Raw genomic sequence first — 22,822 nt, forward strand, 5'->3', positions numbered from 1 at the left:
TGAATTGCAGGTAGTCCAGTCACCTGATGATCCCAAATGTTCTCTGTAATACATGCATTTAAAAGAAACACACATTTTCCAATCAAAGCACATCCTTTGACAATGAAAGTCAAGAACATGAGAACTCCTTCTCATGTTCCCTTTTGCATTGAGCTGAACATGATAGTTTTTAAAACTGAAAGTAATGCATGAATAAAACATGATTCTACCCCTAAATTAAAAACAGTAAGTAGAAAAAACATTAAAAATATAAAGTACAGAATTTGGCTGACAGTTTGTTTTGTTTTATTTTGTTAAGTCTGTGGTTGAACTGAACAGAAAAAAAAATGCTTTGTCATGTCTCATGTGTTTGTCTCTGAAGGCTTTTAATTAGTGATGACACAAGAACACAGCTTTTCCAGTGAGAACAAAAGAAAATCAGTGAGAATCTCTTAATTCAGGTTAAATGTGGAGTAAAAACAGTCAAATAAATGTTTGCAGATCAGTGGAGAGGCTGTGGACCAGCTTTACATGGATATACAACAACATCCAGTCTGCTAACGGAGGTCATGAGGAAGCTCAGGCTCAAACTACATGAGTCCTTCATACAGTCCAGATCACAGTCTGGTGATCCTTTATTCTTAAAATTTTATTTGTTAGTCTGAACTGGTTCACAGGGTGGTTTCTATTCTCTCGTCTTTTCTGTGAAGTCACCGAGTTCATTTCTCATCTCATATAACTCATTAACAACCTTTTGACTCTGATCAGCTGACTGGATAATGGCCTCTTCTAACCTTTTATCGTTTTCAGGGGTTGCAGTCACCCTGAAGATGCTGACAATGAGAATCAGTAGCTGATTGATCGCATACAGCACTGATACAGATTCAGTCAAAACTCCTGCACTTTTCTCTTTAAGTTCAGACACTTGTCTAAGACACCTCTGAAGCTCCTCCACATCAGTCAGAGAGTTTTCAGCCTGAGCTTCTGCTGATTTTTCCTCCAACTTTTCACACGTCATCTTTATTTCTTCCAGGTTCTTCTTCATTGGTTCCACAATCGCCATGAATTCTTTCCCCAGTTCTTCTACTTTCTTTGCACTTCCACTCTCTGACATCATTTTTCTTATATTGGCTGCAACAACAGCAACTCCACCAGCAGCAAAAACTTGGCCTATAGCAGCAGCTCCAAATGGTAAACTCATCCCACCAGTGAACGGAGCTGCAACGATTGAGGCTCCAATGACTACAGCTGCTGCTACTGCTGCTCCTCCAGTAACAGCTCCCACGTTTCTCACTGTGTCCATTTTCCACTGCATGTCTTTTATTTTATTTGAAATCCTCAGAAACTCTTCTACAATTTCTCTCATCCTTGGTTCACTGGTGCTAAACTGCTGGATGAATAAAGCTGCTTCTTCAGTAAGTTTGTCCATTAATTCAGACAGATTAGGAGGCAGCTGTTTGCTGTGTCTTCTTTTTGGTCCAGAAGCCATTTTCGTCAGATGACCAACTTGCCCTCTAAACTTTTGCTTTGGATTGTAAATCAAACTGTGGTCATGGAGACTCTGTGGACACAAACAGAGATGCATTATTTTACAGTGAGACTGTAGGTTAACCAGTAAGGCTTTCACCAGTTTTATGGGGCTAACAAGGAAATGCACCACCAGAAGTGTTTTAATGAGAAATCTGTGACATGATGTTGGTGTCAAAAGGCATGAGGCAGTTCAGGATAAATTACAATAAATGGCTAATGTTGTTCATTAGAGGGCTCCTTCATCACCATTTTATGTGAAAGATGTCACTTCTCCAACTTTCCAGTTGCAGTTTTTTAACATAATCAGGCTGCCAACTGAGCCGGGTAGCCGCAGTTAGATCCACAATTGTGTCTGGCTCAACAACTGCTCCATGAAGGGAATAGCTGAACACAATGAAATGAAAACCGAAAGCAAAACCTACCCGGTCCCCAGGACAACTCCAGGCAAAGGTCCCATACTAAGCTGCTGAAGCCAGGCAACTTTACAAACAAACAGTTCAGTATTAGGCAATCCAGCAGAAGTGAAACACTAAGCAAAACGCTGCATGGAAAACCATGCAGGGTAGACAGCAGCTCTTCCCAGAGGACATACAGCAACAATGGTGGCCTCTGCAGGTTATACATTCTTAACCCTTGTGTTGTCAAAAATGACCCTGGTGTATGTCCTTATAGTGAAGGACCCTCCTGGTGCCACGCCCTCTGTCCCTGGTATTTTAGGAATGAATGTAATTCGCCGCTGTTATCAAGCTTTCGGGCTTGATAACAGCTGTTATCAAGCTGTTTGGGGCTTTCGGTGGCTCCTTGTTTAATTCTCCTTCTGTGTCACAGGCACCGAGACCAGTTTTTGAGGCCTTACATCAGTGTCACCAGTCTGCAGCCCAAGCCTCGGAGGACCCTGCCGGTACCGTCAAGGTACAGGGCCCGCGGGCCGTGCGGATACCTGGTGGCGTTATGCAGCTGGTGGCTAACACCTGTTCTCAGCAGTTGTCAGGTCAGGCTGTGCTTTTTGAGCCTTCTGAGTCCGGGTTGCCAGTTGGGTTGCTGGCCTCTCCATGTTTGGTCCAGGTGGATAAGGGCGTTGCCTACATCCCAGTCACCAATGTGGGGACAGCTGAAGCTGTTCTCCACCCGCGGAACCGTTTGGGAGTAATAAGCCAAGCTACGGTTGTTAGCCTCCCTGCTGGTGTTAGCGAGGAACACTCTTTTCCCGTCACAGTTTCCCAACCAGCAGCCCTGCTCAAGACATGGTGGATGCAATTGACCTGTCAGCTCTCGCTGAGTCAGAGCAACATGAGGTACGGTTACTTTTGCAGAAGTACCGCTCTGTTTTCTCCACTCATGAGGGAGACTTGGGCTGCACAAACCTCATTTCGCACGACATACCTCTGCTTGATGACGCACCCGTCCGGCAGAGATACAGGCGAATTCCTCCTTCTGATTATGAGGCTGTCAGGGCCCATATCAATCAGCTATTGGAGGCCCAGGTAGAGTAGCAGTCCTTATGCCTCTCCCATTGTGTTGGTCCGCAAGAAGGATGGAAGTCTCCGTCTGTGCGTTGACTACTGTTTGCTGAATAGCAAAACGAGGAAGGACTCCTTCCCTTTACCTCGCATCGAGGAAAGTCTGGATGCCCTTGCTGGCGCACGCTGGTTTTCTACCATCGACCTGGCCAGCGGGTACAACCAGGTGCCAGTTTCTGAGCAGGATAAGCCCAAGACCGCTTTTTGCACGCTGTTTGGCCTGTTCGAGTGGAATCGAGGATGTAGGTATCTATGAATAATAACTATTATGCATACTCATATATTTATATAACCAACTAATTTCTTGCAATACCACAAGGATCTTGAGCTTTATTATGAAAGGTTTATGTGGAACATAAGCAAGCGGACACGCGAAGGTGTTACCGTCACTGTTTCTAACGACAACGCATAAAATCAGGCGCTTGTCCGTCCGTAGTGTGGTTATATTAAATATAAGACAAAGAGAGAACTTTAAGAAATTAATATAGCCACTACAGTGACCATCAAAACGATGAACAAATATTGCCGTAAACAGTTTATTTTGCGACACCACGAAACAAACGATAGCGTAAAATGAAACGATAGACGTTTTTATATCGTCATCCGATATATATCGTTATATCGAACAGCCCTACTGGGAGAGAAGAAAAGTGCTATATAAGAATCAGTCCATTTACCAAGATAAAACAATTGCATTAGCTTACATTTAACAATTAGCATTCAATAAGAATAACATATCCACTCACCACAAACACAGGACAGGACTCTGTTTCAAAATTGCTGATAGAAGGATCACTACTTACTCTGTGTCTGCTGGAAATGAGTAGCTGGTTACACTATAAACAGTGTTGCCAGCTACTGGGTAACTTTCTAAATCTCTTATCGTTTAAGCCAACAGAACCAGATGACGACAGACATGCAGCCTACCTGTAGCTGCTGCTGTTGTAGCTGTGAGATATCATGACCTGGAGAAGGCATAGTAGTAACAGAGCGGGGAGAGTAACCTGGCCAACTACACTTGCATTAGCAGACTGATTGGATGGAAGTGGGATCATTTTCAGTGTTACCTGCCTGGAAAACATGGTTTTCATCCCACTCAGACTTTTCTATGTGCGTTTCCACTGGTTACATTTGGGCAATAAAATCTAAGTTAAGTAATTAAAGTTCACAACACAATGGCCTGTTACCAGATTTAGAACTGAGAATTACTGATCACTCACAATGATGCCATAATCTGGTGTACAAGGCTTAAATACTAAAAGAAACCTATGCATAAATGAGCCACACCAGCTGCTTTAATAAAACAGCACTAAACGATGACATAGAAATGAGAACAGACTGAACCAGCCATATAAGCAAATAATTCAAACGTGTGTGCGCATGTAGGTATGTGCATGAACTCTACACTGCCATGTAGACAAATAGCAGCACATATGCTTACACACGGAAACAGAAAGAATGAGAAAGCATGAAGCAACCTGACCTGAAAGAATCTTCAGTCTCTGAAAAAAACTTCATGAAAAATAATTTAAAATTAAAACTTTTTAAAGTTTCACCTTCACTTTCCCGCTCAATGCAGAGTTTATCTGAGGGTTAGAGTCCTCCTTTGACCTGCAGTGCTGTGTCCTTCTGATGACTCACGCTTCAAAATGGCAGTGACTCAAACTTCCTTATTAAGACACACCCGCCCTCACTGGTTTCAGGAAGAGGTTATTTAACTTGTTTTTTTGGTTGTTTAACTTTATTCATAAAGCATTGTCATACAGATGGTATGTTTTTACTGTAAAACATGAACAAACTGTTCCCAGACAACAGAAATAATAAAGCAGCTTAGAATTATAACCAAAAATGTCAAACTTTAACACATTAAGAAAAATTACAGTTTAATTTCATCTCCTGACAAACCTTAATTAAATAAGAAGAAATGGCTGGATGGATGCAAGGAAGATGTAATGGGGAAAAAAATGTCATGGCTGTGTGAAGGTAGGCAGGAATGGCGGACCCAAGAGCTGGACTCATGTAGGCAAAGTGGATTCAAAATATCCAGCTTTATTGAGGGGTAGCAGACAGAACAGAACACTAGCCAAACTGGGAAAGAAAAACTAACAGGCAGGCAAGTTCGCAAATAGAACACACAGTGAAGTGTGAGGGACGACGCGACAATGAGCAGGGGCAGACGCAGACTAGAGCTGACCCACCCGATGGATTAATAAAGCTTTATTTAATCTTATCTAAGCTAACAACTTCTGATCTCAGGCAAACTTATTTACTCTGGAACAAAACAAACACTGAAAAAAGCCAAACATTTACATTTTTAAGTTATCCGAGTGACTTATATATCATGTTTAACCTGCAGGGGTCTGAAAACAATGAAGCCGGGAGTCCGCTGCTCTCGCCGGGTCGAGTGACCATGGAAACCCCCGGCTACCTATCGAGCGGGAGGGTAACAGACGTTTCCGAAAACGTCGAAGCACTTTTGAAAATATGCGGTCTTGATAAACCGAGCAGATATTTAAAGTTTCAACAGCTACTTTCTTGCCTGAAAATATGTTGAAAGTTTGACCCAGAAAGATTAATTAGAGTAATTGTAACACACCCCAAGCAAGAGGGCGGCTGACAGATTATGTCTGGTTCTGAAAAAAACAGATAAATCATGAGATGGACGACAGGTAGTGTGTTTCCTCTCTCGCTTCTGCCAGATCTTTATTTAAACACATTCATGTGTTCACAACAGGTTGCAAAAACTTCTTAGCATCTCTGTCTCACATTCCCAAAGCCCGAAATCAGAATAAACTAAAATAGTATAGTAATAGTATAAACAAAAATCTAAACAGTCATCTCTGTTGTTTGTTACTAAGAGCTATAAATCACACTTTTTTCACACATCGTTTGATAAAGCAAACATTCCAGTACTGTACCATATACTAATGGCGTATCTGTGTAGTGGAAATCTCCACATCAACATTGCAGAGCGATCAGAATTATTATAGGTTATTACACTAACTTTAGACAATAACAGTGACAACATATCAAACTGTCTCTGCGAACACATTAACTCAAATATACAGGAGCCGTGGTGTACTTTTGCTACAAGAGGGTGCCTTAAGTTTAGAAAACAACAAAGCTAACAGCTACTCTAGGATGTGGCGAGCTAAGCTAGCTCCTACTCTCGATCGTAACACATTTCAATGAGCAAAACAGACGAATACAGATCCCAGCAAAACAAACTGCTGGTCAGGTTTTACCCTTATTTGGCATGTAAATTATGTGGACCACATGTGTGGCCTTATTACTTACTAACCTGAAAAAAACAGATAAATCATGAGATGGACGACAGGTGTTCCAGATCAACTGGCGTTTAGATCAACTGGCGTTGGTCGAACAGATGTGTGGCAGTCTTGCGTTTCAGTAGCTACTACCGACAAACCAGCAAAAAAAAACGGCAAATGTGTCACCTGTGACACTTGTGAGGTTATCTCAAACACACTCCGTCAGTCTTGATGCTGTTGAACAACAAAATGTTTAAAATGTGGCGAGTTTACCTGGTGATATCCTCATGCGCGACGCGATCGCGAAAACAGCAAACAATTAACACCACGCCGATGTTGTTCACAGGACAGCAAGAGTAAACGATCGGGAGACTGTTGTCGTCGTTATCGTTCCCCTCGCACGGTTTATTTCTCCGGTTTCAGCGTTTTTGCTTCACAACTAAAGCGAGCAGTTTACTTTGTGCACTAACATGGAGTCGAGTCAACCAGCGCCACCTCTGGCCAAGTGCCACAGCCTACAGCCAGATCAACCTGTGACACATCTGCACCACGTTTGATTTCGTTTCTTGCACAACACATTTGTACCTTTCAGTTGTGTCTGTTTGTGCGTCATGCAAATAAACCTTTGAAAAGAATGAAATGACACCAATATTTCACTAGTGTTGTAACATCACATGTCGTTAGCGTAGTCTGTCTGTGTCTTTTCTCTGAGAAAAAACATTTTAGAGTTGGTTGTTATATACAGTCTGTATAAGTGTGGTTAATCTAATAAACATTTGTAAGGAGATGGCAGTTACTGTGAATGTACAGCAGGCGATTAGTAATAAACAGTCAGACAATGACCCTGACAATCTCATTCAATCTTGCAGACTGAATGCACCTTCTGTGGAAAGTGGTACCACACAGTGTGTGTGGACTTTCCCTGTGCAGAAGGCGACTACAAATGTTGTGGGTGCTAAATAAACAGTAAAAAGTGATCCCTGTTGTCTTTGCTTACTGATTGTTTTTAGTGTTGACAATCCACATTGCTGCCATTGCATCTTTCAACATGTTTGTGGGTAGATTTGGATGTACCAGGGGTAAGTGCAGCCACTCAGCCTCTACTCAATGTGATCATAGCAGCAGGTGAAGATGTGTCACAAGTTAATCTAGTAGTGGGCTATGCTATTTGGCCACAGATGGCAGCAGTGGACTGACCTCCATTTGAAACTGCTCTAGCTGCTGTGTGATAGTGGATCTGCTACAAATTGAAGATCATAGGCAAGTTTTGGAAATGAACCCTTGTATTATGTTGAAGAACAAAAAAATGACATTGATTTTGTTGCGGGTCATTTAGATCCGTACTGTGTAAATCCACTCAGAATTGTTCAAAAACTGCAATGGAACAATAGCAACTTTATTTCCCATTAGATAAACATGTAGAACACAGACATACAACAGTTAGACTTTCCATAACTATTTTAGGAACAATTTGGTTTTTCGTTCTTACAAACACATTTCTTTTGAACTTGCCCAACGTTCTCAGTTTTTCAATCCTCAACATTTTCAATTTTGTCCACATGATGGACAGAATGTAACTGTGTACTTTCTGCAGATGTACTTCTTGCATTTCTCACAATACGTGCTTGTTTTAAAACAGGAATCTTCCTAACTAAGATTTAAAACAAAAGATTGCGTCTCCTCCAGTCTCACAAACAGATGACAAACCAAGCGACACACCTGAGTCACTGACTTTATATATAACTACCAACTCTCCAGCCATGTTGATGGATTGCCTATATTGGCTGGAAATATTAATTTCCAGGGAAAGGACACAGGCAGATGATGCTTACAGGATGTGATGTGACGACACTAATGAAATATCGATGTGTCATATTTGTCCAAGGTGTATTTCATTGTTATGGGAAAAGAGAATATCAAAATCATGATGACCAATTGGAGTGGTGATTTCTATGACTTTGTGTATATAATTTGGAATTTTGTACAAATGTAGGCCAATAAGGAATATATGATATCATTTCATTCATTTCAAAGGTTTATTTGCATGATTCACAGACAGACACAATTGAAAGGTACAAATGTGTTGTGCAAGAAACGAAATCAAACGTGGTGCAGATGTGTCACAGGTTGATCTGGCTGTAGGCTGTGGCACTTGGCCAGAGGTGGCGCTGGTTGACTCGACTCCATGTTAGTGCACAAAGTAAACGGCTCGCTTTAGTTGTGGAGCAAAAACGCTGAATTCGGAGAAATAAACCGTGCGAGGGGAACGATAACGACGACAAGGGTCTCCCGATCGTTTACTCTTGCTGTCCTGTGAACAACATCGGCGTGGTGTTACTTGTTTGCTGTTTTCGCGATCGCGTCGCGCATGAGGATATCACCAGGTAAACTCGCCACATTTTAAACATTTTGTTGTTCAACAGCATCAAGACTGACGGAGTGTGTTTGAGACAACCTCACAAGTGTCACAGATGACACATTTGGCGTTTTTTTGCTGGTTTGTCGGTAGGAGCTACTGAAACGCAAGACTGCCACACATCTGTCCGACCAACGCCAGTTGATCTAAACGCCAGTTGATCTGGAACACATGTAGTGTGTTTCCTCTCTCGCTTCTGCCAGATCTGAAGACGAGCAGTAGCGTCACACTAAACCATCTCACTGGGGCGGAAGTGCCCCCTTGTGGCGTAACTAGGGATCACACCACATGTTGGATCTCCAACAAAAATCACAAGATTAAGGCCCTTCCTTAACAAAACTACACCTAAAAGCTTATACAATATACAAAAATTAAATCACATAATGTGACCACACATTACAGTGTGTCACATAATATTAAAACTTACTAGCGGCCGCCATTGTTGGAAACTGGAATTGGCCGGGTCGCGCTATGAATTCTGGGATATGGTGGGCCACGAAAGACACACCCGACCCATCCTTCAAATTCGGGGAAATGAAGGATGCATTTGTCGGCCGCATTTGAAGGAGTCGACGAATTGGGACAGCCTTCGTTGCCTGGCTGTGACGTAATCGGTCTTCAAATGCGGCCTCCGGAGGATGCAGCCTACGTTTTGGGACACAGCTACTCACTCACCCCCTCCTTTCCTGTGGTGAATAGTAATATGAACGAATCACTCAGGAGTCACTCACCCTCTCCCATCCTGGCTCACAGCTTCTTCTTCTTCTTGGTTGGCAACCAATGTTAAGGCACATTACCGCCCACAGCTCAGTGGACATTGAGATGAGAAAATATATATTTGACACATTTGAGGAAAATAGTAATAAAATCAAATAAATAAAATAAATGTTCCCTTTAGAAATCTTTTTTTGCTCTTTTTTGCTCTATAAAAATAGTTGTTTTTCTTTTTCAATCACTCATCTTAGCAGTAGGATTTACATGAAAAGAGAAACAAATTAAGTTTGAGTGAAAATCTACATTTTTTGCACTGTCTGGGCAACTGACTCAGGGACTCAAATGACTCAAAAAACCCGATTCACTTTGGTGAGTGACTCATTCAAACTCGATTCAGTAAAAAGAATCAAATTTGCCATCACTAATCCCAATCCAGCGACCGCACGCTTCGTAGTGCGCATTTGTAGACGGATTACATCGCAGCGATGCGACGAGGGGTATCCTAATTCGAAGTGTACTCCAAATGCGGTCAACAAATGCGCAGTTCATTTCCCCAAATTTGAAGTCTGGGTCCGTGTAGACTTCATGGTCCCATATATCCCACAATTCATAGCGCGGCGGTGGGTGTAGATATTTTTTTGGGAAAAAACGTCGGGCGGCTGAAGCGAGGCGGCCGAAGAGTAAACTTTCAAAAGTAAGTACTGAATATTATGTCACTTATTTATGTGCGAATGTTTAATAATGAAGAACATTAAAACATTACTGTTGGCCACATGTCGGCAAAGTTATGTGACATTAGTGATGTTTGTACTTTCAGCGTTTACTTGATTTTAAAGCCTTTACTTTAAAATATACGCCGTTCAATAGTTGAACTTAATCTTAAAGACAATGTGAGAATTTTATGGATAATTAAAGTCAGTAATATATTGTTATGGAAATTTTAACAACACACCCAGTGAGCTTGATTTGAAGTGGGGGGGCGCTATACCTTATCCTTCACAGAGAGAATTATGACCTTGTTTTCTGCTTGGCCGTCACCTAAGGATTTACATCCCTGATAAGCAGAAGGAGTCCCACTATCTGTTTAACGTCTCCCATTACAATTGCCTCACTGTGTTAACATAACACATGCATGTAAACTAGTGACAGGAGTGCTCTTACTATAGTAAAGTGAGAACGTGATATTACTATAACTAATGTGATATGATTAAATATGTGATTGATACATGAGAAAAGAAATCTGCCACCACAATGTCCACAAACACAACAAGCTGAAAGTCAGTGATGCTGCTCGGTTTGCAGTCCTGAATATCACGGCACAAGCAGGATTCACTGCACTGTTAATGTTAGCTATGTTATATTGCTGCCTCTGTTCGGTGGTGTCGAGCCAAACGGACTTTAACGTGTGTTTGAACGAGCTGACGGTTCACTCGTTAAGCTGAAAGAAAGATGCTTTAATCACAGGAGTCACGCATGTGTCCACTGTACCATCTGGGAACTCTTCTTGTTTAGCACTCGTAATAACACAAACACTAAATCCTCCTGTTTGCAGCAGTGTGTACACCTGAGACACCTGTCTGTCTGTCCTGCACTCTCTCTCTTTTTCTTTCTCTCTGATTGTGTAATAAAAGTATGAACATGTGTTTATAAGTTACACTTGTGTTTGAATCCTGCAGCTTATCACACATTTGATTTCTATGTGTGACAACTGCAAGTGTCCAGAGTGAGGACAGACTGAGGGACCCACTGCTGCACATCATCTGTGAGGCTTTGCACCCCTGATGATCCACCAGGACAAACTCAGCAGTGTGTGAGGAAGAGGAGGAGGAAGAGCCAGCAGCTGACAGATGGAGAGAATAGACAGACTGTTCCCTGTTTGTGAAGGACTGCTAGAAAAGTTTAAAATAACTAATTGTCTGTCCTGAATCAGTCTTATTAGGTAATGTTCAAATAATTTTATCATTCCAGTGTTTTCAGTGTGGGAGAAAGTACTCAGGGCCTTCAAGTTACACACTATGAAAGGCAGCAACAAGTTTAATGTTCAGAAACCTAAAGTATGTATCAGCAGCAGAATGGAACTAAAAATAAATGTTTGTTTCAGTTCTATGAAGCTTTGAGTATTTTGGATTAGTAGCACTGCTGTGTTTGTTGCATCATATTGCTGTAATTGTTTATATGCTTTATATATTCTGAGGTAAGTTGATCTATAGTGTTACATCATATTCTATAAGGATGTTATGTGTTTGGATACTTTCTGCCCAGTTTGACCCATTTAGCAGATGTCAGCCGGTTTAAGGCTCTGATATCTATTCTGTATGACTTAAAGCAGTTATGACAGGGTCTGATTTTCTCACCCAATAAAGGAATATTTCATATATCAGTCTACTCTTCATTTTATCAGAAACAGTTATCACAGCTCGTACATTAGCTTTTTACACATGTATGTAAGCATTGAGCCAAATGTAATAATGCCAACATATTAAACGAACAATGTTTGTCTCTTATGTATAATACATCTATATATACACTGTCAAAGATACTTGTCTTTGAGTGAAGATTTAATGTGACAGGAAATATAAATAACTGCAACTTGAATCTTTGACACAGAGTTCAGGCTCACTGCTGTAATATATCCTGTAATATATATCATAATAATCTGACAATACATATAATATTGGCCATATTATATTTACATTAAATCCAGGACAGACACAGCGTCATGAGTGGACATAATAACATCATGGACAGACAGACGGAACACAGAGAAGTGGGACCAGGGCAGGCACCGAACAGAAACCTAACAAATGGCAAATCTTAACAGAATACATAATCATAATAAACAAGAACATTAAATATTATTAAGAAACACAAAACACTGAGTTGTCAGACTCAGGACCACGACAACAAAATCAATTAAATTTCAGTTTTGTAGGCATCATATTTAAAATTACCCTTTATTTCTCAGTTTAAACATTTCACATTTTTTTTATGTTCTATTATGAATAAAATATAGGTTTATGAGAATTATGAATACTTGTGTTCTGTTCTTAATTACATATTAAACAGCATCCCAACTTTGATGATTTTGTGACCTTTTGAAACCTCTGTTTTGATCCTTGGTTCTAAAGATTCCTCAACATGCTACAGTATATTATTTAATCTTAAAAATCATTATGGAGATTTCCCATGTACCAATACAGGGTGCCCAGATACCACCAGTGGTACATGTACCATAGTTGGAGAACCACTGACCTAGATTATTAAATGAATCCATAAAAAATACTAATACAAGGAACATATCGAGTATCCAGACTATAAATATTAATGTGTATCTCGGAAATGACAACGGCAATTCCAGTACCGCAATGTGGAAAAGATCTGGCCTTCTCTCACGGCTCTGACTTCTAGATTAAAACCCGCCACAATATCATTCACAGTTATTCACAGACTTGATACTTTATACATTTAAATGGGTTTAGAGGCACCCAACTGCATATTGCACCTTGAGTAGCACTGACAACTATTTTAATGCCACATGGACCTGCACACCTGCTAACCTATTCTGGATATTAGTAAGTCCCTGCTTTACCAACCCTTTGTTTGCTGGGCAGTCACTGAAGTTGAAAATCTCCCAAACAAATACATAAATCCCCTCCTTGTCTCTCTAACTAACTCCAAGAAAATGATTCTTGTTACCTGGAAATCACAGAAGTTGTTACATATTTCTAAATCTGACTATACCTACTAGACAACTGCATAACTACGCACATGCACACACAAAAACTTTCGGTATTTTCTCTTAACAATTGTACTTACATGATATTTATATGAGGTTGTGGTTATTATTTATTTATTATTAATTGCTACTTTTACTTTGTAATGAGACTACTATGTTGTTATTTTATGTTATTAGTGTTATTGCTATTATTATCATTATGGGTATTGAGGACATTTTGAGGGCATTTTGTATTATTATTTCATTATATATTTTTTATAATTTTTATTATCATCAAATTATTTCATTTACCATTGCAATCAGCATACATACTGCACTGTGCATAGTTAATGCACTGCACTCGGTTTAATCATGAATATTTTTGTGTGTGCATCTGTCCTCACAGGACTGTTTTTATTGTAGATCACAATAAAACAAAAGAAGCATGGAGAGGGGTTTGAAGAGAATCAAAATGTAGGAGAACAATGTAGCTGATGGGAAGTATCTTTATTTGGCCAAAGAAAAACATCCAAACCCAAAGTACAAAATGAAACAAAGACTGGAGTCCAGAAACATACAGAAAAACACACCAGGAGCTGAATTTCAACTGAAAAAAACTAAAGAGCAGAAAAACAGGATAACACTACTGGTGAATTAAACAGACACCAATGAATACGGGAAGGTGCTGAGAGCTATAGAGATATACAGAGGACTGATTGAAGATGAGATGGAGGTGAGAACATTCAACAACAGATACAAATAATTAACAGCAGAGAAAAATAATGAGGCCAGGGGCCTGTTCTTCGTACGTCGCTTACTACATCCAAGATCAAATGACACATCCAAGACCAAATCATCGCGCTAACCGTGAGCTCGCTAATCCGGTTCCCCGAACACACCTGCTGTTGACGATTAGTACAGCTGGACGCAGTAATGTGACATCACTGGGTGTCGTAAAAGGGGCTACGCATCGATAGTAGAAACGTTGATCGGCAACCCGCTGATTGGTCGGCGAAAATGTCGAAGGGGCGTGCTCGGTATTTTCCGGCAGCAGAGCCGGAAAATACCTCATGAGTGAGGGATTTCAGGAGTTTCAGAGTTTAATTAAAACGCAAGAGAACACTGCAAAGGCTGCAAAAGCAAGGAGAGAGGGCTGGCAGAAAGTTGCTGACAAATCAAACTCGTAGGTAATTTAATAATAATAATAATAATGGATTGGGTTTATATAGCGCTTTCCAAGGCACCCAAAGCGCTGTACGATACCACTATTCATTCACTCCCACATTCACACACTGGTGGAGGCAGCTACGGTTGTAGCAACAGCTGCCATATCGCGCCATCGGCCCCTCTGGCCAACACCAGTAGGCGGTAGGGTAGATCTATCATATGACACTATATTGTCCAATATCATATGGCATTATATTATATTATAATATGTTATATTATATCCCCTTTCACATTAGAGCCACAACAGGACCCACAAGAACATGGGAACAAGTAAAAGTGGAATACAGGAGTATTCTACAGAATGGTAATATTTATCTCTTAGATTGCTTTTCGTCTCTTGGCAAGGTAATACTGGCCTGTAATACTCTTAGTTTGTTCATAACAGCAACCAAGAAAAGGGCAGAGGAAAAAAAGACAGGTGGTGGTCCTGCACCCCCTCGTCAACAAGTTGGTTAAGTGAATAATACCCTCACGGGAAAATCGATATCTCTCAATGAGCACACTGTCGCGCTGAGCTAAAGGATCCTGTCTGTCCCGCAATATACGCTGAATTCTGAGGACTCTCCTTATCAATCTTGCACCTTCCGCAATGGGTTGCTCGCGTAAACGGACAGGATATGGCTGCGACAGGCTTCCCAAATCCACCTTCGCTTTTATAGCCGTGGTCTCTCATCTTGATTACACGAAGTAATTTACAATTACTACTCTGAAATATGAATTACATCTGTAATAATCACATACATGTAATAGAATGTTAATAGTACATTTCCCTTTTTTAGGAAATGACCTGTATGTATCTGTGTGACATCAATGAAAGGATCGGTGCTGCATTATCTTTAGTTACATTGATGTTATTTATTTATGGTGAAACAGTGGTGGAATATCGCTGTTGCTTTCGTATAAATGACGCGGACATACCTGCGTGGCCGCGATCTAATCCTGTTTACATAAAGTAAACCTGCTCCTGAGCAGGTTTACGCTTACGGCTCTGTTGCTATGACAGCAAGTCCCGGATGAGCTTCGGGGAACCGAACGATCCAGGATCACGCGAAATCGTCAACAATCTAATCCAGCTAACTTACTTAGCGAGGTACGAAGAACAGGCCCCAGGTCAGACACTCACACAGGCTGAAGTTAGAGACAGAGTACCGGGCTGTGGTCGACTCCTTTGTCACGTGGTGTGAGCAGAATCATCTGCAGCTCAACGTGGCAAAGACCAAGGAACTGATCGTGGACTTCAGGAAGACCAGGAAACACTTGACCCCTGTTTCAATCCAGGGGGTCAGTGTTGACGTTGTGGAGGACTATAAATACCTTGGAGTACACATTGACAATAAACTGGATAGGGCCAAAAACACCACAGCACTTTACAGGAAGGGCCAGTTTTTTCTCTATTTTTTGAGGCGACTGAGGTCCTTCAACATCTGCCAGAAAATGCTGAGGATTTTCTATGTGTCTGTTGTGGCCAGTGCGATCCTCTATGCTGTTGCATGCCGGGGGAGCAGGCTGAGGGTCGCAGATGCCAACAGACTTGATAAACTGATCCATAAGGTCAGTAAAGTTGTGGGGAGAGAACTGGACTCCCTCAAGGTGGTGTCGGAGAGACGGATGTTGTCCAAGATAAAGACAATGTTGGGTAACACCTCCCACCCACTCCATGACATGTTGGTCAGTCACAGGAGCTCGTTCAGTGAGAGACTGAGATTACCGAAAAGCACCACTGAACGACACAGGAAATCTTTCCTGCCTGTGGCCATCTCCCTGTACAACGCATCCACTTAACACACTGGTTACTGCAACAGCTACACCCTTCTTGCACATGTTCTTTTTCAGCTATTTATTAATAAGTGGCTTTTATGTATATATATGCCTGTATATATTGTGCTATTCTTAGTTAGTGTATTGTCTGTCTTTGTTAATGTTTGTTTATAATGGAGCACTGTAACGAAAAATTATTTCCCCTAGGAATCAATAAAGTATTCTGATTCTGATAAAACCACACACAGAAAAAAAGAAAAGCAGCTACTAACATAAACAGAAAGTGGAACAAGAAGACAACAAAACATAAAAAACGAATAGTAAACATGGATGAACTGCAGAGGAAAACAAAACGGTGAAACTTAGCTGAGCTAAAAACAGAAAATCATCACAAAAGTAAAAGTCATCATAAAAACAAGAAAGTTAAACAAGAACCAAAAACTCAAAATGCTGAAAATCTGTGATTAAATCAGTGGGAATTCAACTCCTCACCAACACTGAGCTGCAGTACTTTATATTCATGTTTGTTCATAAATAACATTCATGAGCACGAACTTTGCTTCACTTGTGATCCAGCTCTGAATAAGATAGAAATAGAAATGATCTGAGTTCATTCATATTCATGAACTGGATCCCCAGGTTTCATTTAATTAACACCAAATCACAACAACACTCCTCACAGCATTTTATATTGTAAGATAAAGACCACATTAATACTCCAGCTGTTTGTTATGTGTTCCTGTCTCAGTGGCAATCTGGCCCTCCAAGATAAAATGCTGCCTGCACAGATTTAAACACACTTGGTCTTTTAATCAGGACCGACTGGGATGGGGATTATTTTCAGCTGTTTTCAAGCTTGCTTCTCTACATCAGTTACCTGCTCATTTGATTTATCTGTATGTCTGTATTGATGACAGTATAAGCCTGTTCTGGAGATCCATAGCAGAAATGTTGATGTGATCCCCATCCCACATCCTCATCTGAATGTTTAAAAATCAGGACTTTTACCATCAAGACCATTTGTTTCATCATCCATTATTTTATTTTCTTAATTTCTTGATCACTGAACGTGGAAATGCTAACATGACAAATGACACTTAGTAGCTGTTTTACGTCACACAGAATCCACTGGAAGTAACATGTTGTACAACAGCAGGTTACACTGATCATCACTTAATTTGATTAAGTTTTATTATTTTTATTATTTCTGAATTATGGTGACAGTTTGTGTTTCTTTGTCAGATGTTTTCTGTCTTAACTTTCTTTTATTCACTTTCTATTGTCCATCTTTCTGTCTGAAACATCAATTTAACTTTAAGCTGGAGATGCTGATTAGATTCACTCTCTGAATTCTATTAGTTGAACATCGGCTGATAGTTCGGGAAACCAGTTATTAACTGTGTTTGCCAACCAAAGTTTCGACTTCAAGCTCTGAGTGCGCTCACATGAAAGGAGGGGCGTCACACGTTGACTACACAAAGTGGATCAGCTGAGCAGCTTACAGCAGTCAAACACTATTAGAGGAACAGGTGGCAGAGATCAATAAAGAATATGCATCAGTAAAATGAATGCTTCAGTACAAAATCATTAAATCTGATGAACTCACAACAGGACTACTGAATGTGCTCTCAGTGATGCCGTTTGTTTCTAATATGACACTTCAGAGTTCATGCAGGTAAACATTAAAGGTGTATTGTTGTTGTTAAAAAGGTGCAGACTGATATATAAAAAAAGCTCTTTCAGCAGAGACTTTTTATATATGACTAATTTCTAGGGGATTCTTGTTCCCATGCTGCACCGCTACACCTGATCTTAAGGTTCCTCCACTTACCAAATCTCACTTTAACCTGTGCTGATAAATGATCTCAGGCTATTATGTCCAAGCAACATCGAGTGTCAAGAATGAAGACATTCTTGACATTTAATGACTATGCAGAATAGTTGCAGACAAATATAGTACAATGACAAAAACATTGTTTAATGAGTAAATATTAAAGTAATTAATGAAGCCAAATTAAAGGAAAGAAATAAGGAAGTGATGTGGTTGTGAAAACATGCCCTACTTCCACCCTGATTGAAGGCTAACTGTGCTGTTTACATTCATGGACATTTACACTGTATTTATAAACCGTATTTATTATACTGTATTGCAACCAACACCCCTACCTCTAGCTATATAACTGTATTTATGATAGTAGCAACCCAGCAGCTCTAAACCTTACTGAATGTGCAATACCACTGTTCACATAGCACCTTATAATGCACTAATCCCTCACTTCCTGCTTACATTGCATATCTTTTTATCTTACATACCTTTTTTTGTAAAGATAAAAAACGACTATCTTACTTTCTAGATACTTACGTTGTAAGAATCTGAGTGTAAATCTACATGCTGCCAACGGAGAGATGCCAAACTGTGTTTCGTTGTTCTTGTAACAGTGACAATAAAGATCTATTCTATTTCATATTGAACTGTAGCAGCAACCAATAGTGTTGGTCTCCAGTTGGTATCAAATACTGACCATTGGTGATTGTTTAGCTTTAACAGCATTAAAATAATTTGCTTTTTTTCAGTCTGATGTTTATCAGTTTGTTTAAATATAGTACTGTGCAGAATTGTTGAGTAACCCCTCATTTTATTATATTTTGCTTCAAGCAATTAAACACTACAGTAAAACTAGTATATATTTAAACAAACAATGAATGGTTGATTCTTTGATAAAACACTGGCCTGTTCATAATTCAAACATTAAAAAGCTCCAAACACAAGGGATTAAGCAGTGCTGTGCTGGGCTCCATAGTTCTGTGCTACAAGTAAACCCGTTGTCCATCCATCCATTTTCTTCCGCTTATCTAGGATGTATTATGTGTTATACTGACTGATGAAAAGAGACCAAATAGGCAAAACTGTGTGCCATAGTCAGAGGTTAACTGGTTTGGTCACAGTTGGCGAGGGAACCGTGTGGAGAGAAGAGAAAGCAGACCAAAGTGCAGGCACTGATGACAGCGTAGCTGTGAGTGAATTTATTTAGTGAAAGACAAAATGAAACAAAAGCAGAGCATGAGGGGGACTTAGACTAACAAAACCTACACTGGGATAAACTAACAAAAGAACATGAGGAAAGTAATTAGTAGTACTATTATTAGTAAATGTTACAAAAACCTGAACACCAGGAATGCGGAGCCTGAGACATAAACACCGGGGATGAGACACATTACACCCAGGAGAAAACAGACGATCTGACGAGGAACAGAGGTGAACACACACAATAAATGTACACAGAGGGAAACGAGGAAATGGCAAACAGGCAGAGAACACAGCTAAACATAATCAAACGAGATAAGACAGAGGGGGAGCAAACAGAATACACTGACGCGGGGCATGGCACTGTCAAAGGAAATACACGAACATAGAAACCAGGACTCTAGATGTAACACAAGGAACACAAGGTAGGCACACTGACAAAACCTAAGGCCTGGAAAATCTTTAAATTACCAAAGAATAACTAAGAATACTAGAAATACGAAAGACAAAGCCATGACAAACCACTAAATCATATAAATATAAGAAAACAAAACATAAACACAGAGTCACCAGACTCCGGACCATGACACTGCAGGTGTCTGTATGTTGCTTCAGCATCTAGCTAGCTCTACTGAAGATGAGATAAAAATAAAGACAATAAAAACATAAAAGGAGTAAACTATTTTTAAGTGGCAGGTAATTTCAAACGCAATGTTTCTATCAGCTTAACAAATGCACAAACTGTGCTGCTAGCTAAAGGTCCAGCTGCTGTATTTCACAGGCAGGTGATATTTAAAGGTAAGGACTGCTCATTTAAAGCTTACATGTAAGTCCTCATGATTTTAAATCACACATTGGGTCTGTAATGTGACATTGTGCTTTTTTATATTGTGAAACCTGCTGCTAAACAAACGGAGGTAAACTGTGTTAAAGGTTATATGAACATCCTCTGCAGGTTAGTGCAGGTTAACAGGTTAGTTTGCTGTACTGTCATGGATTCAAAGTAAAGAACAGTGTGTGACTGGTGCACAGTGTCTGTGGTTTCATGGTAGGTTACATCAAGTGTAGCAGAGATTCAGATGACTTTTAGATGATGATCCTGAGATTCATTCACTGAATTCCACCTTCATACCAGCTTTGCAGAGTCTAATATAAACACAGCATAAACAGTATATTAGGGGTATTCAACTAAAATTTAAAGAGGTCGAAAAAGAGAGAAATTTGCCTTAAAAGTGTTGGAAATGCATACAACATGATCCACAAGCGTAAAATAATATTTACAGATGAGTACAATGATTTGTGTGTAACTTTTGAGGACTCACATGTGCGTGCTTCAAACCACACAGAAATAAGAATCAATCTGAACACACAAGACTATTTTACAAATGCATAAATCCAAACCCGTGTAAATACTGATCATTAACAAACAGTTGATTAAGTTTAGCTTCATGAATCTGATAATTTTATCTTTCAAAAACCTTGCTGGGAGCATAAGTGTCCCCTTTATTTGAAATAAGTAAAAAGAATAAACAAACAAAACAAAACAAATAGACACAGGTACACAGTTGAAGCCCAGAAGTCCCAGTTTTACACTGGGACTTGAACATAGCTTGCACTTGTCGATCTGTGTGAACCCCACGTGGGCATGTGATATGATCTGTGTGTACCAGGTGACCGGTGCACACGTATTTGAGGTTTTGTGAGTGAGTGAGGGATATGTTACGTGTAGTTTCAGACATTTGGGTGCAAATTTCTCTCCATATTTAATCAACTCCCCACTTTTCTGCTCAGTGAATGAATTGAGCTTTAGCTTATTCTGACAGCATTTTAAACCTGGGCTTGAATGGAGTCAGGGTCATCCTTATACACATGTGGGGTGCTCATTGATGAGCTGGGATCGGTATTTAGTTTTGATAAAGTTCACTGTGGAGTGGAGCCAAACATGGTCAAGATGCACAGAGCTACTTTCCTCCTACCTGAGAAACCTGTCTCAGTGGCAGGATCAGTTCTTACAAACTGCTCTTTCAAGTCCACATCATCTTAGAGAAAGGAAGAAATAGATAAGGAACAAACAGTGCTGTGAACAGTGAAAAGCAATAGGTGGATGCTGGGCCTCTCCAGATGCAGCTGGTGACAGAGACTATCTTTGTTCTTCTTTCTACTGCTTTCATGTGTAACTTACTAACTCAGCTGTTGGTTTTGCAGCCTTGGTGGTTCCTGGGTTATTCTTAATCTTTTAGAGTATGCAATCTTCTGACCACATCTGTACAATGTTTTCCTCTGCTTACTTTCTACATAACAGATGTTCAAGGTGATTACATTAATTGAAATAAACTTTTCATTATTATGCATTAATATTATATTAATATGGCACCGGCTCCCCTCTGGGCTGTGTTCTTTCTCCTCTGCTCTTCTCCCTGTACACCAACGGCTGCACCTCCACCCACCAGTCTGTCAAGCTAATCAAGTTTGCAGATGACACCACCGTTACTGGACTCATCTGGGATGAGATGAGTCTGCCTACAGGAGGGAGGTTGAACGTCTGGTGTCCTGGTGCAGCCACAACAACCTGGTGCTGAATGCCCAGAAGACAGTGGAGATTATTGTGGACTTCAGGAAGCACACAGCCCCACTCCCCCCCATCATCCTGACTGACACCGCCATCACCTCTGTGGACTCATTCCGCTTCCTGGGTACCACCATCACCCAGGACCTGAAGTGGGAGCCCACCATCACCTCCGTCATTAAGAAAGCCCAGCAGAGGATGTACTTCCTGAGGCAGCTGAAGAAATTCAACCTGCCAACACGGACGATGATGCAATTCTACACTGCAATCATCGAGTCCATCCTCACCTCCTCCATCACCGTGTGGTACGCTGGAGCCACTATCAGGGACAAACAGAGACTGCAGCGTGTTGTGCGCTCTGCTGAGAAGGTGATTGGCTGCAGACTCCCATCTCTGCAGGACCTGTACACCTCCAGGACACTGGGGCGTGCAGCTCGGATCTCAGCTGACCCTTCTCACCCTGGACACAGTCTGTTTGACCTGCTCCCCTCAGGCAGGAGGCTCCGGTCCATTCGCACCAGAACCTCTCGCCATAAGAACAGTTTCTTCCTCTCTGCTGTTGGATTCATGAACAATAACCGTATGACTGTTCCCACCACTAACACATGACCCTACGCTGTGTTCACTGCATCATTCCATGTTTGGCACTGATCACCACCTGCACTCATGTATATATCATGTATATATCATGTATATATCTATCTACTTAGCACTTTTAATTCTTATTCTTATTTTCATTTTCTTGTCTATTTAAGCGTAATTTATGACAATATGTTTGCACTGAAGCACCGCAGCAATTTCCTGATGTTGTAAACCTGCTCAACATTTGGCAATAAAACCCTTTCTGATTCTGATTCTAACAAGTATCTCTACCTCTACTTAGGTGACAAATGACTCTAGTTGTTTCACCTCTGATTAGAAACCTAAAAATGTGAATACAAACACACTGCAGTGATTTGCAGCTATTCAAAGCTCATGAGTCAAGATATGAAATGTTGAAATCTTTTGTAAATGTGTTTTACTTCAGTGCAATGCCTGCTCCTCACATAGTCTCCAACAATATCAGGTTTTCTCACAATAATCCAATGACAGTCTGAGGTAAT

The 22,822-nt window shown here is 40.5% G+C and overlaps 1 protein-coding gene across 3 annotated transcripts; it reads right to left on the minus strand.

Moving 5' to 3' along the window:
- Nucleotides 1–270: 270 nt before the first annotated feature.
- LOC146628542 (uncharacterized) lies at nucleotides 271–6,808 on the minus strand. 3 transcript variants are annotated; one of them, XM_085357896.1, is made up of 2 exons: nucleotides 6,572–6,808; nucleotides 271–1,540 (listed from the first exon to the last, which is right to left on the minus strand). In XM_085357896.1, exon 2 carries the CDS (start codon nucleotides 1,466–1,468, stop codon nucleotides 665–667), a length of 804 nt encoding a protein of 267 aa, XP_085214022.1. In that variant the 5' UTR covers nucleotides 1,469–1,540; nucleotides 6,572–6,808; the 3' UTR covers nucleotides 271–664. The 3 variants fall into 3 exon arrangements, 2 of the variants coding, with proteins under 2 accessions (XP_085214022.1, XP_085214023.1); XM_085357897.1 differs by lacking the exon at nucleotides 6,572–6,808 and adding an exon at nucleotides 4,586–4,631; XR_014906345.1 differs by lacking the exon at nucleotides 271–1,540 and adding an exon at nucleotides 6,270–6,444.
- Nucleotides 6,809–22,822: the final 16,014 nt, after the last annotated feature.

The sequence above is a fragment of the Diplotaxodon limnothrissa genome, linkage group LG7, assembly GCF_057381915.1.
Source record: "Diplotaxodon limnothrissa isolate DT_005_m linkage group LG7, D_limnothrissa_male_GT1.1, whole genome shotgun sequence".
NCBI classification, from domain to species: Eukaryota; Metazoa; Chordata; class Actinopteri; order Cichliformes; family Cichlidae; genus Diplotaxodon; species Diplotaxodon limnothrissa.

Excerpts from the sequence above, each read along its gene's own strand:
- LOC146628542 (XM_085357896.1), bottom strand. The coding sequence starts at position 1,468 with ATGGCTTCTGGACCAAAAAGAAGACACAGCAAACAGCTGCCTCCTAAT.